The sequence below is a fragment of the Delphinus delphis genome, chromosome 11 (assembly GCF_949987515.2).
Source record: "Delphinus delphis chromosome 11, mDelDel1.2, whole genome shotgun sequence".
NCBI classification, from domain to species: Eukaryota; Metazoa; Chordata; class Mammalia; order Artiodactyla; family Delphinidae; genus Delphinus; species Delphinus delphis.
In genome coordinates this window covers 17,921,167-17,943,119 of record NC_082693.1, presented here as the reverse complement: position 1 = coordinate 17,943,119, position 21,953 = coordinate 17,921,167, and the positions used below count along the sequence as shown (strand labels likewise).

At 36.8% G+C, this 21,953-nt stretch overlaps 1 protein-coding gene across 1 annotated transcript; it reads right to left on the bottom strand.

Moving 5' to 3' along the window:
* Positions 1–2,020: 2,020 nt before the first annotated feature.
* Positions 2,021–17,925, bottom strand: CMAS (cytidine monophosphate N-acetylneuraminic acid synthetase). The gene is made up of 8 exons (XM_060024416.1): positions 17,581–17,925; positions 10,985–11,127; positions 10,670–10,825; positions 8,790–8,923; positions 6,958–7,052; positions 6,411–6,582; positions 5,498–5,651; positions 2,021–2,626 (listed from the first exon to the last, which is right to left on the bottom strand). Exons 1-8 carry the CDS (start codon positions 17,838–17,840, stop codon positions 2,436–2,438), a joined length of 1,305 nt encoding a protein of 434 aa, XP_059880399.1. The 5' UTR covers positions 17,841–17,925; the 3' UTR covers positions 2,021–2,435.
* Between the last annotated feature and the right edge of the window lie 4,028 nt (positions 17,926–21,953).

Here is a 21,953-nt window from a genome sequence, read left to right as displayed (position 1 = left end):
CTGTTTTTCCTGCCTGCAGCATTCTCTATTTCCTTGATGTCCTCTCCCCTGTTGAATAAGGGGGAATTTCCCCACCTTAGGTGAGACAGAGAGGTTGGAGTGGAGCAGAGTTCCCTTCTCCCTGTTGGGGTAAGTCTTCTGTATTGCCCTCTGGGGAGATGTCCTTCCTACTGGAGTAGTCCTTTCTTAGGGAGATAGGGTTTCTCCTATCAGGACCATAAAGGGATTTTTCTTGAATCCTCAGACCGTTTTGTGATAACCTGCTGGCATTTCTGGAGGGAAAGTGTGTCCCACTCCCACCTCCCATGACTGCAGTTTCTAGGAGTTTCTCACTCTCACATTAGTTCCACACAACTTCTGGCAATTTGCAAAATTACTAAATGTTCCCGTCAGTTTATGGCATCCAGCAGGTTTTGCTCTAGGCAAACCAATATCAGGTGCTCTATCTCTGGATGTGATTGTCATTGATTTTGGCCAGTTTGTCTTGTTGAACAAACTGGAAGGGGAAGGGGTTGGCAACTTCGAAGTTCTTTACATGTCAGAGCTGAAGATATATTTTCTTGGCTAAGTTTCCCTACTATTGGGCACACAGGAACTAAGAGTACTACTGGGCACACAGGAACTAAGAGTCACAATGTGGTCTGAACTGTCTCTTTGTATTTGGCTTTGGGTGAGGGGAATGAAACAAGGACTCCAGTATAATCTCTACTTATACATGGTATTTACAGGAGGTATTTTGTCAGGACGTTTTTTTAGGAATGAGTGACTCATGTGGTGATTAAACATAAGACTTGAGAATAGGCTAATAGAGGCATGGTTGGAGAATTACACAGAATAGCTTGATTGGGGTGGAGAACCGCACAAGAATCAGTAGGAACCGAAGCTGGAAATAGTGTCCAGAGTACATTCAGACTGGGAAATGTTTGACTACATTCTGTGGTCAGCATGGAGTCACTACAGATTTTGTAAATGATAACAGCAAATACATAATTAATCTAGCAATAGTATTAGATAAACTGAAGGGACACTGGGCTAGTAGTATCAAGCTCAAGATTTAGTGTCTGACTAGAAATGAAAAGGAGAAACTGAGGAAGGCTGTGATGTCCCAATGATAAAATCAGACATTTGAGAGATGAGGTACAGGAGTCTGGCCTATAATACAAAGAACTTGAAACGCAACCAGATCTCACAACAGAGATTAGGTTTTGGAGTCATTAGATTTTGGAGTCATCTGCATGGAGGTTATAGCCGAAATACTGAATAGAGATGTGGTCTTCGGGAAGAACAAGAGCTGCGTTTAGAACTTGGGGAATGTGTAAATTTAAGGGGATGGGAGAACATAGAGTTAGCAGTGGAAAAGCAAGAAAGATGGGAGTAAAACCAGGACAAGATGTAAAGGAAATTAAGGTAGAAGATGGTCCTTTTTTTTCCAACTTATGTCTGGCCTATAGGGGCAGACTCTGAACTGTACAGATCCACCCAGCCTTGACTGGAAAACAGCTTCCTATATAGCGCCGCGTGAATGGCTTGCTTCTTGCTAGAGTTTTACATGAACTCTTTTTATAGTGGAAATAGATGAAAATGTTCCACAAGAAATGGTTAGTGTTTTTATTAGGTAAGCATCCGCAATTATGAGCTAATGTCCCATTCTTGGAATCTAACCAGGTAGGAGAGCGATTTGTGCTGGCTGTAAAATTGTGATAATAGCCAAATTTAGTACACAAAATTACCATGATCTCCGAGGTAACTGCAAACGATTTACTACAAACCAATATACAACCTTCACAATACATGAATTTCTTCAGACATCTGTATTTGTATTTATGTGCTGTATGGATCCATATATGAAGTACAATCGGATGCTCTACAGCTGGTATTTAGTGGCTTGTTTCTCACGCTGACTGCATGGTCAGTGTTTAAAGGAAATAAGGCAATGTTTGGTAAATCGCTGACTGCATGGTCAGTGTTTAAAGGAAATAAGGCAATGTTTGGTAAATCTATAGCAACAAGACAGTTTTCATCAAGTTTGTGAAATGTAATTTTATTAATAGAAGGGCATGTCTTACCAGACAAACTGTCCCAAAATAAATAAAGTTTCAGCATCATTAAGAGCACACAAACACACAATTTTACAGGATACAATACAAAGTCAATTTTGATGATGTTCTTACTTGCATTTACTAAAAATCTGAGAGAGACTGTGATCAATCTCTAAATAATGATCCTGCATAAAGAGAAAAGTACAGCACAGTTATTTCATAGAAGGTTTTAGAGTGACAGTTTGAGAAGACTCTGCTTTAAAAGATATTAAGATATATCACAAATAAGATCACACTCTCTGTTAACATTACAGCATGGAATTGTACTTAATCAAAAATAAAAGAAAAGTGGCTGAAGAAGGCTGTATACTTTCTTTTCCAACATAACACTAATTTCTATTTTTGGCATGAATTAATAACCTTTTCCATTAGTAGGAAAACGTGCTCTGCAAACTCTCGGAGGGCACCACGGCCACCATAGCTTTTGCAAATATATCCAACAGCCTTCTGGGCAGCGGCACAGGCATCAGCAGGAACGCCACTGAGGCCCACTTTCTTCAAGCACTCCTCATCAGACACTTCATTTCCTATCAAGTTAAAGAAACACTGGTTGAATATTTAAAGAGAGAAGGAATTTTCTTCCTAAGTAATGCAAACAGCAATCAGTAAGTGATTCTGGCAACTTCAGACACTGTATATTAGAAATACTACAGATTAGATGGAACAAAAATAAAAGCATTTCCAAGTATAATAAATACTTAAGGTCTAGGGTTTTTCCTAAGTAATTCATAATAAACGCTTATCAATTAGAGGAGAATGGAGTATACTTTCTGCTTGCCATGCATATTACAATTACTAGAAATCTAATATAAACTATAATTATTTAAACTTTTTATTAAGGAAAATTTCAAACATGCAAGAATCCCAAATTTATGTAATTATTAATGTTTTGCATTATTTATCAATATTCTTGTCCATTCCCTGCCCCCCAAGTTTTTTGGAGGAAAGGGAGAAGAAGGAATTCCCAGAAAACATACTTTACCCATAAACTTTGCCATCTGTCTATAATACATATATTTTTAAGAAACTGACATAATATCATCCAACCAACAAAATCAACACTAATTCCTTAATATCATCTAATAACCTAGTACATCCTCAAATATCCTCAGCTGTCTCAAAATTGTCTATAAATCAACTATAAAAAGTTGATTTATTTGAATCAGAAACCAAAAAAGGTCCACATAGTGCATTTTGTTGCTATACATATTAAGTCTCTAACAGTTCTCTCTGATTTGTATGCTGCTTGTTGAAAAATTACCATCACATTGACATAACTACATCCTTTCTCTCCCTGCCTTGCTTATTAGTTTCTCCACCTCCCCCTCTTATTTTATTTTTTTGGTAGGATGAATTTCAGAAGCTCCCAGGATCTAACATTCACCATTCTGCATATAACTATTACTATAATATAGACTAAATACTACTAATAAATGTTGGTTAAGAGTGTTTGTTTTAAATCTGTTCTACATTTATCGACTGAAATTTTTTCTTTTATTATTAAATGTATTGAAATTTGAATTGTTTTCAATGAAAGATGATAAAAATTAAAGTATTTCTTTGCATAACCCACCCCTGAAACTAAACTTTATTAAATTTTATTTATAAAAGTGTTTATTAGAATAAATGAATTCAGTAAAGTTGCAGGATACAAAATTAATACATAGAAGTCTATTGTGTTTCTATATATACTAATAATGAACTCTCAGAATGAGAAATTAAGAAAACAATCCCATTTAGTATTTCATCAAAAAGAATAAAATACCGAGGAATAAATCTAAGGAAGTAAAAGACCTGCACTCAGAAAACTCTTTAAGACACTGACAAAACAAACTGAAGATGACACAAACAGATGGAAAGATATACTGTGCTCATGGATTAGAAGAATTAATGTTGTTAAAATGATCATAACTACACCAAAGGCAATCTACAGATTCAATGCAATCCCTCTACCAGAATACCAAAGGTATTTTTCACAGAACTAGAATAAAACTAAAATTTGTATGGAAACAAAAGACCCCAAATAGACAAAACAATCTTGAGAAAGAAGAACAGAGCTGAAGGAATCATGTTCCCTGTTTTCAAAAGCTATACTCATTAAAGCAGTATGTTAAGAGATTAATCCTAAGAGTTCTCATCACAGGGAAAACATATTTTTATTATCTCATATGTATCTATATGAGATGATGGATATTCACTAAATTTACTGTGATAATCACTGCATGATGTATGTAAGTTAAGTCACTGTGCTGTAGATCTTAAACTTATACAGTGCTGTAAGTCAGTTATATCTCAATAAAATTGGAAGAAAAAAGTGTCAACATTTTAAAGGAATACGCTTTTATACATTTATGTAGCTGACACAAAATACTGCTCTTATTTTTAAAATAAAAATTTGGAGTTTATTCTCTATTTTCTTGATTTTCTAACCTCTACTTTTTATACTTTTTTCCTTATGTGATATAAGTAATGCATATTCTTGGTAGAAACTTTAAAAAAAAATAAACGAAGGCAAAAAAAATCAAAATTAGGCTAATTATTATTATTTATGGATAATCACTGTACTTTGGCATATATATTTTACAGTTTTACTTATATAAATGATATACACTTATTACTAAATGCATACACTATTTTAAGGATTTTATATTATCTTCAATTTCTTTCCCAATAACCTTATGAAGTTTGATTTGTGTTTATACTATAGGTAGGAAAACTTAAGGCTTAGAGAAGCTGCTTAAGGTTGCACAGGTAATAGTAAGTACAGCTGGGATTTGTTATATGTTCCATTAAAATTGTTTTCTTCTTACAAAAATTGGATCATTTTCTATCAAAGGTTCTATAGTATTTTTCTCCACTGAATCTTCACATGTGATTCAAAGGCTACTCCTGAAGTCCCCGGATCACGTGCCCCCAAAGCATCCCTGTGCTTCTTCTTTTGAGGCCCATATTATCCTTGTAAATATTTATCTCATACACGGTTTATAGTTATTATGTATTTTAATAACTTTTCATTACTGATATTCAAAAATGTTGACATCATTAGACTGTAAACCCTGTAAGCAATAAGTCCCAGCAACCAGTTCCAGGTATACATAGAGGAGACACCTGATAAATATACTTGCTTAATGCTAAAGTGAAAAACTTGTGACCATGTCAAGGAATACATATTACAGCATTGTTTTTAATGGTTGCATAAATCTATTTGTGCAGGATATTTAGGTGGGTTCTTTTTTTCCCTCCATTATTGGCATATTTGTTCAATTTCTTTCCTGGAAATGGAATCTGGGGAGTCAAATCTATGTACATTTTAATAATAGCAAAATATATTCAGAATGTACTTCCTATATATCAGAAATCTTCAATCCATTATTATGGCTGAATAGAAGGACACCAACCAAGATACGCCACTTCTTTCCAGCACAGGCCCATTTCTTTTCTCCATTCATCTACAACTGCAAGCTTGTCTGGTACACTGACTTCCATTTTGCAATCCAGTTTTAAGGAAGAGAGAGTCTGCTTTGAACAGGCCCTTTCTGAGATTAACCTCACCTTAAGGAAAAAAAAAAAGGGCAAAATGAGAAAACAGAAATCTCTCATAATAACACCTTTTAAATAATACAAATCACAAGTGAGTAGTCTGAAGGACTAATTAAGTAAAATCAACTAATTTATTTTAAAATGATGAAGCTTTAACACATTTGATTGCTAGTAGTCCAATAAAGGCGAAAGACTGTTTTCTACAGTGGAAAGGATTCTATCTACAGGTAAAAAATAAAATACACATTGTCTGATAACAATCTAAGATTCTCCAATAATTCAATTTATTCAGAGGAAAGTCTAACTTGTCTCTCATGCTGCTCAGAAACACGTATTTAAGATTTCTAGTGAATTCTAAGAAATCATCTTAAACTTCATTTTTGAAAATACACATAAGTATTGTTATTTTGAATTAAAATTTTCAATCATAAGAATAAGCTACATTTAAAAAATCCACCTGAGATTTGCTTTTCTCCAAATGCTGACACCTATTTTCTATGAAATCTTTCTGGTTGCAAAATCCTATCAGAAATACTAGATAGCACCTACTATCATACTCATTAAATAAATAAGAAATATTATTTATTGATAGACAAATTACTAATTCTGCTCATCTAAAAGTAAATAGCACAATTTTCTAGGCATGTGAAAGCTAAATTTCAGATATTTTAATTGATAATACTAAAAACGTAAATCTCTTATTTCCCTCACGTGTTCCTTGACCTTAAATCACAATCTTAAAAAGCATTGCTATGTTCAGGGGGCACATACCTCAATACCACTTTTCTTTAATAAACTTATCCCAATAGCATCTTTTACATCGTAAGATATTATTTCTTTTTGGTCTCCTGATACATAAATGTGGCCATTGGTTAGACATCCATCAATATTGCAAACGAAAAGTTTTATCTCCTTCAGCTTCTCTTTGCCAAAATAGCCAAATCTAAAAGAAACCGAAATAGACTTTTGAATTTTAGTGTGATACTAATCTCTCATCTGGCTAACACCAGTAAACTTGATAACCCGTTTCCATTTAATTACTCAAACATTACCTTTCCAAGTAACCTCACATATACACTTCAACTTACAGTGCAAGGATTTTAAGTGTGGTCTAACCAGATTATGTGCTTCTCAAGTTACTGAATAAGCCATCTATAGGCATATTTTATGTATATGTCTTCCTCACATAAGCAAAATAATTACAAAAGATCCTAAGATTGGAGGATCAAAAATCAGTTGTCCACAAGTGAATTTAAATGTATCTACTAAAAATCATTCATTGTGGTCTAGTGCAAAGGCTATACAATCTTGTTTTCACCTTAAAACTCTTTGTTCTGCAATAGGCCAGTCAATGTCCACATCTATGTCCACACTGTGCTCGGCTCGCATCTCGTAGTACGCCATTTTCCCACCCTAAAGATAGCACAGGTGCCATGAGGACTGTTGTCAACATGCATTCACACATATCAAAAAGTTTATTACAATACAGAACAATGAATCCACTTCTATAGTACTAAGAAAAATGAATAAGCCAGTAATACCAGACATACAACAAATAATTTTTTTTGGAGGGGAGAGCTTATTGTTTTCCATATATTCAAACCACATAAAACAAACAACCTTGACATTTTTCAAATTCTATTTACACAGTGCAAGTTCCCATTTTTCTTTAAATAGATTTTAAAGACTGAAACAGAGTAGAAATAATATGCATTCTCCAGTATTCTGACCACAAGGAATTTTCTGGGAATCCCTAATTGTATCCCCTTTGTTCTGGTAGTCTCTCCCATCATCATCCAAAAGCAGTAGTATAAATGTTTTTGGAACTTCTGTTCCTATTTGCAATAGGGGTAAGATTGGGGAGGAAAAGGAACTGTAGTATCTACTGTACAGAACTGCCTTAGATCCCTGAGCTACAGATGGGAGTGGACAATAATTGTCTGGGTCACATGTGGGTAAAGGTAGGAACAGTGTCATGATCCTGGGGTGTGGGGCAAGAGGAGTGAGGCCTTTCCTGATTGTAATCATTTGAAGGTCAATATCAATCACTAGAAATTTTCATTTTTCAGAATTGTCAGTCTCTTTACAAATCTTGTTACAATGAGAAAGCTACTTTTCTCCACACTTTAGGAAAGGGTCAAATCACATTCCCCCTTAGCAAAGAGCTTATGGAGGGTGGTATCTATAGATGTCAAATCTAATTTTCCTGAATACTCAAACTTAACTGAACAGCCAGTCTACAGTTCGCCTACTGACCAGAAGATTGGAAAAATTCCTTCCCCTTAGAGAATGAGTCACATTAGAATTTTTACTATAAAGAATGGAGTTCGGGGGTTCTTAAATGCTATTTTTTGAGTAACATAGGACCTGAATCCAAATCCTAACAGTGCCATTCACAACTTGTTTTTGCTTTGAGCCAATTGCTTCATTTTTCAGAGCTGCTATTTCCTCCTCTGAAACAGAACTAGGAACATCCATTTTATTCCGTTATATAAGATAACCTATGTAGTATTTCATATAGTCCTGGGTCCATAGTAAGTGCTGAATAAAGAATAGCTATAACCAAAATGAACAAATAGTATATGATGTAACCACACAGGCTCTAAAGATGAGAGAGACATCCAACTCCCTTATTGTAAAATGAGAGCATTAAGACTCAGAACAGATAAAATGATATATTCAAGGTTAAATAGTTATAGAGATTTTACTACAATATATTCCAGTTTTCCTGATGCCCAGGTTGGTGCTCTTTCACCTCTACTATACTGTTGTGTTTTTTGTCTCTTTTCAAAGTAATAAAGGTTATTCAACTGTACAACCACAACTTGACAGTAATACAACTATGGATTAAAAACAGAGTTTTGAATGAAATAATATGAATACCAGGACACATATAGAACATTCAATACTTGTTTCATTTCTTATCTTAATGTTGCAACTGTAGCAGAATCTTTCCCATATTCACTGAATGAACCCCAAAGATCATTTTGGGGTAAGTGTGCAGGATAAATGCCTCAGATGATAAATCTTGTCAGTTACTGCTTTTCCCCTAGGGGTTAATACTTTCCTTTATGTGCATACTTCTTTCTTAGAACTCAAAGTATATAGATAAAAGGGTTTGAAAGGTTTTTGCAAAATGAGGGCACAAACCTGTAAGTAACCCATCTCTATCAAATGTCTTTTAGCAAAATAAAACGAGCCATTTTCATATAATTCTCCATCCCAGTCTTGTCGACGAGGTCGTTTAGCTGGATTCAAATTCAGAGGCTCAGTCATTTCACGAACTAAAAGCAAAAAGCTACAGTAAGTCCCAGGTGCTTTGAACACTGAAAATGTTCATTCAGTAATTTTTTTAAAAAGCAAATAAAAATGAACTCAGAAGGTAGAATATTTCTGTATCTAAATAAACAATTTAAAAGATTTTTTAAAGAAACAAAACCTCTAATAATTCTGATAATTTATCTTTGCTTTTCAATAACGATAATAGAAAAATAAGGTATCTTACAGAGAAATTCTGAGCAATTAAAGTTTTAAACTATTTATACAAATATAATGCTTTGGGAGGACATAAAGGCAACCTTAAAATAGTTTCAAAAGAACTGAATTTGTTATAAAGTACCCATAGTTCAGTATTTGAGCCCTTTAAATCTACTTGCTCACTATGAGCTTCTATAGAAATACAATGTATGTGTTATTTATCTAATGTGGTTGAGAAATTACTCTCATGGAATTATTACAGAAAAATGAATACTTCCCCACTAAATTATTGAAACTTTAATATTGATAGAACTGCTTATATAATGTATGATACATTCTTACTAGTAGTTAAAAAAATACTAATATAAAATATACATAACAATAAATAAATAATGTTTACTTATTATTATTGTTGGTAATAATGAAGGCTGAGCAATACCAACATTAATGATTATAACATGATATAATAAATGAAGCCTTCAGTATTGGTATATAGGAATTCCCTTGGCTTTCCACTAAATTTTTGCCAAATTTGTGTTTATGGATGTGTATGGATACTTTTTGAACTTTTTGAACTTTAATCACATATCATATAAAGCTCAATATTCAGTTTAACACTGGGCTTCCTTGATTTGTTCAAAAATGTGTTTTACAAGCTTTAATCCTTCCTATATCTTATTTCTGATATTTAGTGAATAAGTTCAAAATATTATATATATAAAACTTAACGTAGAACTTGCTACAGAGAAGACACTCAATAAATGCTTATTGAATGAAATCAATAAATTTAGTCATTGATATACTGCATTGACTTTGACAGCATTCATATTTAGAGGCTGAAAAATCATCATTTTCTGTCTATAACTTTATCTTCTTATCTTAATTGCTCTTTTGTGGACCTTCTCCATTTTCACTGCATCTTCCCCTCTCCTTTAAGTCAAACATAGGTTAGAGACCAGCTTTCCTACATTCAACACATGTCAGGGCATTGAAGAGTAATCACACTGCCTTTCTTCAAGTATGTTACATTTACCTATTTGTTGGTGATTCTATTCTTTATTACAGATTTTGCTACTTCATCTGGCTAGAAATCAGGCTCTAGCTAAATGTTATGGAACTCTTTTTGCACAAGAAGTTACAAATTTTGGGAAGCAATTCCACAAATTCATTCTTGAGGTTCTCCAAAACTTTTTGGTGGAAGACTTCTATTCCCACAATTCTGTGATTTATACAGAGTTTATCAAGCAAGTCTAGAACAACATAAAAGTATTTGCTCTAGAAAAATGACATGTCTTCCTCAAAATACAAATAGAGGGTTAAAATAATCCTTTGTAAAAAGTAATTTGGTAGAGAATTAATTTGGTCTCATTGTTTTGCCTCAATAATCACAAGATTTAGAACACATTATAAATGTTATTACTTACTAGAGTTAAGAATCCCATGTTCTATTTTACTGCTCCCTTTTTACTCTCCCCACTCCTAAAGAATATTTACATATGAAAAATTAATTCTCCATAAAATGAGCTAAAATAAAGATTGATACAACAGATTACCTCCTTTCTGAATTTCACCCCATCGAAACTGATGGCGTCTCACAACAGAGAAAACAGAATCATATCCTTCTTCTCGAATCATTTCTGCAACTTTTTGAAGATCAGTAGGATGTAAACACGGAGAAGTAGCTTGAATATTTCCTACAATGTCAACCTCTTAAAAAGACAAAACAAATGAAAAGAACATCAAAATAAAGTTCTTTGCAAGCAAGTAATACTAAGATCTAAATTCAAATGTTAAAACAAGTCTTGTGAAATGATAGGCAAGTTGGAAATTATGTAAAATTTTGAATAAACTATTAGTCAAACTCATACCATTGTGATAATTAAGAAATTCTATGATGGCATCTAGTGAGGTAGAACTGTCTTTTGAAGCTTCAGAACTTCTTCGATGAACTTGTGCACCAAATTGTTTGGCCACATTCTCAATTTCATCATGGTCTGTTGAAACCCAAACACTGTACAGATATTAAAAAATAAAAAGCCAAATCACTAAAAAAAAAATCATTAAAGATAAAAAGGAGCTCTGCAACCCCAAAAATACAGCTTACATAATGTTAGAATAGTTTTTGTACCAGCAAAATAATGTTACAGATAGAAATTAATATAAAATTTAAAGAAAAATATTTTCTATGTAAACCACATTTTAAAATGTCTAAATCAAAAATGTGGTCCTAGATGTAATATTTATATTTACATATATATTTATATTATATATAACATTATTTATATACATATTATTTACATAGCCCTAGATATAGTTTTATAAAGTTAGAAAAAAATGATAATTGGTATTTTTGAAGCTACTGGTATATTAAAGACACTAGTAACACGAGAAGTTCAAATCTATAGAAAATAAAGAAGATACTCCTTCTCATTCCCCATCAAAATCCAAAATATTGTGTATTTAATATACTTGCTAAGAAAAAAATGGATTTGGCTTAGCCAAACCACAACACTCAAAGAGTTTCAAGCTCAGTAGAGACTAAATGCCCAAAACAATCAGACAAGCCAACTCTTTTTTTTTTTTTTTGGCCAACTAACAATGGGTATATAAATATCTGAACATAGAATCAAGTGGGTAAAGCCACCGATAACAATTAAAGATGTGGAGAACATGACTTGATTGGCTCAGGAGAGCTTAGTTGAACAGCTCTATTAACCACAGCTTACAGAGTTGACCATTTGGACTTTATAAGACGACGACTAAGACTAAAATATAAAACATTATTTGGGGGCGTGTACTAGTCTGTACTGAATTGTTTCCTTGACCTTTACAAATCCCCACTGCTAGAAACAGAAGATGTGAGTATTACTCTAGCCACAATGTTTTTATAGTGACATTACACAAAGAAATCTGAATGACTTCTTTGGTATATGCATATACAGTTGACCCTTGAACAACACTGGTTTGAACTGTGTGAATGTTTTTCAGTAAATGTACTGGAAAAATTTTAGAAGGTCTGCTAAAATTTGAAAAAAATCGCAAACTGTGTAGCCTAGTAATATTGGAAAAAATAAGAAAAAGTTAGGTGGGACTTCCCTGGCGGTCCAGTGGTTACGACTCCGTGCTTCCAATGCAGGGAGTGTGGTTTCGATCCCTGGTTGGGGAACTAAGATCGCACATGCTGCGAGGCATGGCCAAAAAATAAACAACAACGATGTAATTAAACCAGCCAAGATGACTAAGTATAATACCACAAAAACACGAAAAAAAAAAAAAGTATGCCATGAACGCATAAAACATATGTAGATAACAGTCTATCCTTACATAGATATGAGTGATATTTAATATAAAGTTAATAATGTTTTACTTTTCTGTTTTTTAACCCTGCCCATCATCACAGGTAAGTGGTTTTTTTAAAAAATGGAACAATGTTTCTGACACTGTATTGTGAATATGACTGTAATACTGTACGCCATAAAAATTTTATAACGATTCATTCATTAGTGTATAGGCTAGGCTACCGTGAAGCAATCATACTGATTACAACAGGCTACCATAAAGCAATCACACTGTTGCTTCTTTGTTATCAATGCCCGAATCATTATACCTGTAAATAAATATGAATTTCTTTTTCACATTATCTTTTTATTTTTGATGTTCAGTGTTAGTAATATGTGTAACATCTACAGTTTTGTATCATATGACAATATTGATACTGACAGGTGATTCATCTTGTAAACAAAGTAAACTTATGATATAGTGCAGTACTGTAAATGTATTTTGTCTTCCTTATGATTTTCTTTTCTCTAGCTTACTTTATTGTAATATACTATACAATACATATATATTATAAAATGTGTTAATAATAAAAAATAAATAAAACATAAACAAAATAAAACATAAAATTAAATAAAACATAATGTGTTTCAGATATAGAAAACTCATGGTTACTCATGGGGAGAGGGAAAGGGGGAGGGCCAATATAGGGGTAGGGGAAAAAAAAGGGTTATTATGGGATTACATAAAATCATGTGTGAAACTTTTGAAAATTGTAAAGCACTAAGGAATTTAAAGAATCTTTCAATTAAAAAAATCAATTAAATTTTAAAAACAATGTGTTTATGTTACTGGTAAGGCTTTAGTGAACAGTAGGCTATTAGTAGTTAAGTTTTGGTGGATCAAAAGCTAATCTGGGATTTTTGACTGCCCGGGGTGGGGAGTTGACACCCCTGACCCCACATTGTTCAAGGGTCAACTCTATTTCTTTTACCCCTTTCATTCAGTATCTACTGAATGAATGAGAACCTGCATGTTTCAAACGTCTATGCTCAATTGTCAAGAGTGAAAAGAGAGAAACTAAAGAAAAATTTCTAACATCTCTGGCTTTCATTTATGAATTTAATTTCATTTATTGCCTTTACTATTGGCAGATGATTTAATAGAGATAAAGCCAATAAACCCCCATAGTGCCTCCAATTTGTTTTTCAGAGGAAACCTAGTAAACAAGATGAGCCATTGGCTAGGAGTCAAGTGTGTCATACCTACTCATGTCATTCTGCGCAAGGCACAACATAGGAGCCCTCATTTTCCTCCATCTCAAAATCTGAAATAATTTTGGGATAAGTTTTTCACTGGAAAGTGTCACAAAGTTATATAACAAAGTGAAGTACCAACAAAAATGTAGTGAATTTTTTAAAGAGACGATAAAAGGAGGGTGGTGATGGTAACAGTAAAAAAGTAAACAGTAAAAGGAAGAGATGAGTCTTTTGACATCTGGTTTCCATCACTAATTGAAATAAATTACTGAAGCCATTTACTTTATTATCCTGATCTTTACTGTAATAAACATTCAACACCTCAGGATTCAGTGATCTTTTGGAAATGCTAAACAGTAAATAAGAAATAACAGAGGTTGGGAAGAGGTTTGCCTGTGTTTCATCTTTCCTCCCTTTTATTATTCATTTATTCATTCATTCATGAAATGATTCCTGACTGCCTATTCTGTTTCAGGCCCTACTCTGGACACTGGGATATATAATCCATTTTCTTGAGAAACTCTCAGCGGATTGGTAGAGACAACGAGAGGTAAGGAAGCAATAACTAACCTTTCTACAGTGCTTTACTTTTTACAAGGTATATTTATAGTGCCTGCTACATAACAGGTGCTCAATTTGTTGAATGAATGAAACAGTAGATGGTTAAGAGCATGGACTCTGAAGGAAGGGCTTCAAATCCCGGCTCTACCACAAGCTAGCTTTATGACTCTAGGTCAAATCTCCCTAAGCCTCAATTTTCAGTAAAACGGAGGTAATAATAGTAGTAATTACCTAATATGATTGTTATGAGAATTCAACATAAACCACAATACAGAATAAACGTTTATTAAGTGTTAGCTATTGAAAATAATAAAATAGGAATGGCAATAAAGGAACAGCTACACAGTCTCATCCTCACACTGACTCTGTTGGAAGGAAAACTGAAGTTTTGCTTTCAGACCTTCAAAGGTCCAAATGTCTAATTTGTATGTATTATGTAAGGCAATGGCATTATGAATATGAAAACAGTATCTTATAGGTACACTTAAAATACAATGATCATCATTTATTAGAAGGACTAAGTCAGTCAATCATTCTCCCTTGGTTTAGGGGCATCAGATGAGGCAGGGCAAAAGAGAAAGAATGAGCAAATGAACAAACAGGGCTAATAAAATTTAAAATCAAGTATAAAGTAAATGTCAAAGTTCAACGTCAATGGCTTTAAATTTAAAATCAAGTATAAAGTAAATGTCAAAGTTCAATGTCAATGGCTTTAAATTTAAAATCAAGTATAAAGTAAATGTCAGAGTTCAACGTCAATGGCTTTAGCCTCAGATGAAGTCATACTACATCTAACAGGATGAACAGGAGTATCAACCATGATCCCTACGACAGAAACTTCAAATCATAAGCTGCCATTTCAAGGACAACATAGCATGGCCTTTCATTAATCATAAATCCACACCCTAGAAATGAAACCAAAACTTATGTTTATCTTTCACGTTAGGCAACATTTTAAAAAATCAATTTACTCTGAGATTCACTTACACAGCACTCAACCACTGTTGAAACCAAGCTCTTAAAAACTCAGCTCAAACAATAGCTTTTTACTAAATGAAAATATTATCTCAGCATTTTTCTTGACTGTTAACTCTCCAAGTTAGTGTGCAAAGTTAGCAACCTTGAAAGTATTGTTAGCTTTGATTCTAAGCAGGCCAGAAACTCAATTAAGTCAAAATGATTTTGAACAAAATAATCTCCAGGCCCGAAAAACACAAATCAGGCAAGCTACAGTTTTCCCCAATTCCTTCATAGGGTACATATTTGTTGAAGGAGGCAGAAGGGGAGAAGCAGGAAGGCTGCTCCAAACTGACTGCAGCTTCAGAATAAGTCAATTAAATTCAAATCTACCACTTCTGGGTGGTAGATTAGAACTCAAGGGGCAGAGAGGAATGTATAACTGCAAGCTTTCTAAATTAACTGTTTTAAGAGGGCATCCAGGGGCTATCTGCCAGAAGAACATAGGTAAATTCTCCCAGCAGCACTGAGCATGCATTTTCAGGGGCTGGGATCATCCTAAGAACAAGGCCTTAAGCTGCTAGAAACCATGACAGAGTTTGGTTGAACACAGACGTTTGGATGGAGTTGTTTGTTATGTGTGGGAAGTTCTGCCGTTCTCAGCAAAACTACCCCCATACCATAACGGGAGAGCCTATCTAGAGGAATCAAGAAATAGAGGATTATGGTGACCAAGTGCACTATCCCCTTACTTTCTTTTTCTTAAAAATATGTATTATCACCTGGTACAGTATACACTGTTTATATATTAACTGTCTTCTCCCTATAATAATGCAAGCTCCACCAGCCTAGGGATGGACCCTACTCCTATAACCCTTGGTTAAGGACACATAACAGTGCCTGTCACATAGTAGGTAGTCAATAAATGTTTGCTGAATGAATGAATCATTTTTGCCCTTGAATCTGTATCTCAAACAAGCCCTACCTTTTTTTGTTTAGCCAGTTTGAAAGGGGTTTCTAGACATATGCAACTGGAGTTGTGAATGCATTCTGTTCTCAATCTATTATGAATGTGATATTCCTCTCTAGCTTGTCACAAAAATAGGATTTTACTACATCACTACTAACTGGATGCACCTTCTCTCGGTCCTTTTTTTTTTTCCCCAGTGTGTACCCTTTGTAAGGAGGTAAAAATGTCCAAAAGTCTGTGAGCTTAACACGGAAAGAACCATGTCACACACATCTTGCTGTTCCCTTGGATGTGTATGGCAGAAATTAGGGTTCAGTGTTTACTGAACTGAACCAAATCCCCCAGTCTTTCTTTATCACTCCTTTGCACACTTCCTGTTACATTACTGTTATATTCTGTGTGCCAGCTCTTATTTACCTTGCACCACCCAGGACTTCCTTTGGATAAAAACATTAAATTAGTAAATTTATACTTTTTTGGTACCCCTTTGTAAACAAGAACAGTTAAGTGAAAATCATTTATCCATATATTAATGTAGGTAATTAATATGCTCCAAAAACAGCCATCTCTTTAAAAACCAAAACCCAAACATCAAAAAGGTGAAAATAATTTACTTTCCACGGTAACAAATTCAAGCATAATTAGGTTGAAATTACCATGTGTAAGTTCATTCTTGGCACAGAATTCTATCTCCCTTCTTTTATGAATGACATAAGCTTGTAACTCCTGGCCAATACGGCATATGGCCATGTCTCTAAATGATGCACAATTAAAACTGTCCTTAGGACAAACGAGGTTCCAAAGGTATGATCAAACCATTTATAAGCATTTCATCAAACAGTCCAGCGGTGCGGTTTTCCACTCTCGCACCTACATACAAATGTGGGGAGCTGTCTAGATTGTGCTGACTCACAGGCAGATAGCTTAGAGTATTTTCCAAAGGTCAGGAAAGGATCTCCAAGCTGAGCTTGAAATGAGAAAAGCCTTGACAGCCCACTCCATTCATGAACCCGATGCCTCCTTAATCGAACAGCACCAGGTGGGTATCAGACGCCGGGCAACAGGGGAAAGCCAACGGCCACTGCCTAAAGGAGTTCACAGATTATCGCAGACGTTTCACAAGGGTGGACTCCTTTCCTTTACCCTGCGAGGTCAACCCGGGCAGCGCAGACAGTAGAGAAGAGGAAATCTCCCCCTTTACGGATGTTATTCTCAAGGGCGGAGACAGGAACGGTCCCAAGTTCATGGCTACTAGCAGCTACGGAACAAGGAAGAAGCTGGAGCCCCTCCTCCCCCGGCTGCCAGCCGGGGCCCAGACACCCCGGATCTTGCACACCCCTTCCGGGGGCGATTGCCCCCCGGAGCCCCTGCCCCTCCGGCGGCCCGGCTCCCCCTCACGACCCCCGCCCAGGCCGCACCGCCCACTCTCGCACATGCGCACCTCTGGAAGACCCCCGAGTCCAGGGCCGCACGCAGGACCCAGCCAATGAGCGGGACCCCCGCCAGGTGCTTAATGTTCTTCAGGGGGATGCCTTTGCTGCCGCCGCGGGCCAGGATTAGGGCCGCCAGGTGCGGGGGCTTCTCCACACCTCGGCCCTGGCCCCCGCGGGAGTTGCGCTGCAGCTTTGGCGGCCGACCCCGGGAGGGCCGGCCCCGCGGGTTGGAGACGGAGGTGGCGGCCCCCTTCTCCACCGAGTCCATCTTCCTCCCACGCCTTCTCCCCAGCTTCTCCACATCCGGGAGCTCTTCTCTCGCCACCTCAGCTCGGCGCCGCCCGACCTCCCCGCCCGACCGCTAGCGGGGGTGGCTGTTCCCGGCCCCGCCCACCGCCACGTCCCCGCGCCCTCGCGGGGCACGCCGGGAATTGTAGTCCGCGGGTTGCTCGCAGGGTCCCGGAGGCCCAGTAGCCTCTGCCCGGGCGACCCCCAAGTCCAAGCGCGGCACAGAGAGGCCAGAAATGCCTTGAAGGAAGTGTAGCTTCTAGGGGGCTCGATATTGTATGGAGATTAATAAAATAGGCAACACAAGTTACCGATCTTCTGCTGAAGAACTTCTCCATTTAGGAATTGTGGTGGGTTTTCCACGGCACACCCTGGTGCACCCGAACACTAATCAATTTTATATTTTAAAATGTATATTTTAAACGTCCGTCTTTCTGCTATGCTTCTGACTCATTGTTTCCAAGAGATGACCTCATTCGAATGTCCTCCAAGCACCTTAAATTCAACATTTTAAAAACAACCCTCCCAGAGCAACCCTGTATTTTTGGTAACCATGTGAGGAGAAGCTCAAACTGCTTCTACCTCTGCATTTTCTTTTTCTTTCTTTTTTTTTTTTTTAATTGAGGTGTAACTGACATATAACATGTTAGTTTCAGGTGTACAATGTAATGATTCAATATTTGTATGTATTGGGAAATGATCACCACAATAGGTTTAGTTAACCTTTCAACATATCTGTCTGCCTTTTCTATCAAATATCACTATCCGTCTGGTGGAAAAACTTGGAAGTCAAACTTGTCTATTCCCTTCTAAGTATAGTAGACACCTGTTAGTTTTCTTGTTTTTGGACTTCTGAAAACCTTTTCCTTTCAGCAATTGTCGCCTCTCTTACCTGGTTTGCGTTTCACGCAAATCCTCAGCAGTGTAGCAGTGGGTGTGTGACCCAAGCTGATCTATCTAAGTACCTCAGCTTCCTGAACGCAGCTGTGGTCTAGGAACAGGCATATGACCAAGCAGAGCCTCTTGGCGTCCTTTCCAGAGACTCTGGGAAAGAAAGGATCTTTTTCTTGCTGAATATTTGGGTGCTAAGGACCCTGTAAACCTGAATCCTGAGGGCAGGATGAGGGAAGGGGGGTGGTGGGAGTTTCTGTTCTGAAATTGGCTGGGAGGCTGATGTTCACACAGAAGAAAACAGGGCCAAGACATGCAGGGAGAAGAGAGAAAGAGCCCCGATGGCATCATTGAAACCTCTTAATCCAGCCAAGAGGTTCAAAGGTGCGCGCGTGCGCACACACACACGCACATACATGCATACATATATCTCTGTTTTGGGGTGGTTTTTTAGGAAGGAATCTCCTACCTAGCATGCGTTTTGTTTTTTACCAGTTTTGCAAGCCTGTATCTGGAAGTAGAGAGTCTCCTTGTCTGTCCTGGGTAAAGGCTAGTACATCCAGAACGAATGAAAGGTAGTAGTACTGCCTCTTCTTCTCAAGACGTGACAGAAAGCCTTTGTGTTTCTCAGGTCTTGGCTCTTTCTGAAGCAGACAGAGTAAGCCTTTCGTGTTTTGGGTCCTGGACAGGCACTGGAAACTTCACGTGTCATCTGTTTGCCTGTGAAGCAGCTCAGCCCTTACTGGGACGGGTTCTGGGAGAAGGTGCTGAATGTGGGGTAGTGTGGCTGTAAACAGACATCAGTGCTGTGCCTGAGGAAGGTGGGCAGACCCCAAGAACCATCCCAGCACTCCAGGCCAAGTGACCACTTTGCCCCCAACGTACTGGCTCATTGACTGGGACCTTCACAGTTATTTTGCTTGAGAGAGAGCAACACTGATTTTTTGGTAACCATGTAAGGAGGACATCTACTGCTTCTTACACACCAAAACCTCTTTTCTCCTTTCCACACCAATAACAATCTTAGTTCCCACTAATAAGATAGTTACCATTCGCCACAGTAATTACCTAGGGGCCCACAAACCCTAGTGGGCCACTGACATCTGAATAGTTTAACTTCTCTGGCACTGGTGTCCTCCAAGCTGGGGACACAGCAAGTGGCACCACTGTTGCTTATCAAAGGAGATTATAGCAATTTGCGTAAAAGCTGTGAGACTATGGACTCCTCCAGGAGAGGAACTGTTCCTTCTTTGTAATCACATTCAGAACAATATGTGGGTCACAGTATCTGCTTAGTAAACGGCAGTGAACTACGTCTGATGTTACTTTTCCAGTCTCTGCCCACACATACTTTTTTCTTTTTTTTTTTTCACTCTCCAACATTACCATAAACTCATTTATTTAAAAGAAACTGTATGTCCATATCCTGGCTGAATTGGGCATTCATATTATGTGTTAAATGCCCAGGAATAGCAAAAAATTAAACCAACTCCATACAAAGCAACTATAAGAACACAAAAACAGAACAAACAAACCAAAAATCATACTTTTAGCTGATGAAAACTCTCTCCGCCAAACGAACCACAAAGTGGTATACTGCCATGCATACTTTTTTATATGGTTGCAGTCTTACAATAATAAAGCATCTTGTATTCTTTGTATTTTTACAGTACAGTTTTGGTTAGACTTGACAACTGGCTGGTCCCAGTCCTGAGAAAGAAAGAGAGAGAGGCAGGGGAAAGGTTAGAAAAAGTGGAAGGTGATTCATCTAATTCAATATATGACACATGGAAGTTTGATAATTTTTTTTCAATGAAATTAGAATATACTCATTTAATATATTTTTCTTCTGTGTGGTCAATGGGCATAAAGTTTCCAGTAAACAAGATGGATAAACTCTAGAGATTTGCTGTACAACATTGTACCTATCGTCAACAATAATGTATTGCACACTTAAAATTTAAGATGGCAGATCTCATGTTACATGTTCATATCACAGTAAATAAAATTTTGAAGAAAAGAGAGAGACAATAACTGTGCCAGGAAGAGGAAATGTTAGCTTGTCTTTGGGTTACTCTGAAGGAGTTAAAAATACACTGCTCTCAAAACAAATATTCGGACTCATCCTTCCTTTAAAGATGCGTGTGAAGTATTGCTGCCAAAGAATAATTCATTTGTATTCATAGTGAGAGAATACATCTTTGTATGACATCTTATTTTATGATTCTGTATATGAACACACTCAATACACAGAGGAGTCCTTTCATTGATTTGCTCGCATTTATTGCATTCCACAAGCCAGGCCTTGTGTGACACTTCAGGAAAGCCAAAGCAAGATGGCCTAGACCCAGAGCTTAGCATTCTGATGGGGAGACAGGCAAACCTCAGTAGAGTGTCGTTTGTGCTTTGATAGAAATGTGTGTTCTGGGGTGGGCAAGAATGGGGGAGAAGTATTTAGGTTAGACTGAGATTTTTGTTGGCTGAGATGACTCTTGCAATACTGTTCAAGTACAAGAATCTTCTCTGCTGAGGGAACAACCTTGGGGAAGGCACAGAAGAATGAAATAGCTTTCCAAAGAGAAACTGGGAAACTTGAAGTCGGTCACTATAATTGGAGCATATGATACTAGTGGGTTCGTGGCAAAAGATGAGAATAGAGGGGAACATGTGGGCCAGATTACAGCACATAAAGGTATTAGGAGCCAAGCCTTGTCAAGGAAGTTATAAAGAGCAGGGATAGGGCACAATTCACTTCATTCTTTCAGCAAATCATTATCGCATGACTACTGTGTGTTAGGTACTTTGCTGGCCCCTGGAAATACATCGAAGGTGATAGAAAGTGCTCAATTTCTGGATGTATCTTAGAAGTATAGCTAATAGGATTTGCTGACAAGCCAGACGAGGGGTGTGAGAGAAGGAGGGAGATAGAGTGGTGGCAGAATCTTTGGCCTGACCATTATAATTTTTTAATGATGGTGACTCTCACCAACAAGAGGGTAGGATTGAAGCTATACCAACATGTGAATCTAAGGATCAGTCAGTCTCTGGTGATGCAAGAATCCCAGCTCTGGAGAAAACCCCCTTTCCTTGAGTATTTCTGGGAGTTCTCAAGGGTGTCTTACATGTGCCCATGAAAATGAAAGTCCTGGCTGCAACTTATAGTGGCTGCAGTTGCTAGAGCACCACAGACCTATTTCTCTCT

Bases quoted from the DNA above. Each gene is read 5' to 3' on its own strand.
- CMAS (XM_060024416.1), bottom strand. From the start codon at position 17,840: ATGGACTCGGTGGAGAAGGGGGCCGCCACCTCCGTCTCCAACCCGCGG. The intron at 11,128-17,580 runs GTGCGCATGTGC...ATATCTGTACAG, and splicing joins GACTCGGGGGTCTTCCAGAG to TGTTTGGGTTTCAACAGACC. The intron at 5,652-6,410 runs GTATGTGCCCCC...TTTTTCCTTAAG, and splicing joins TAAAGAAAAGTGGTATTGAG to GTGAGGTTAATCTCAGAAAG.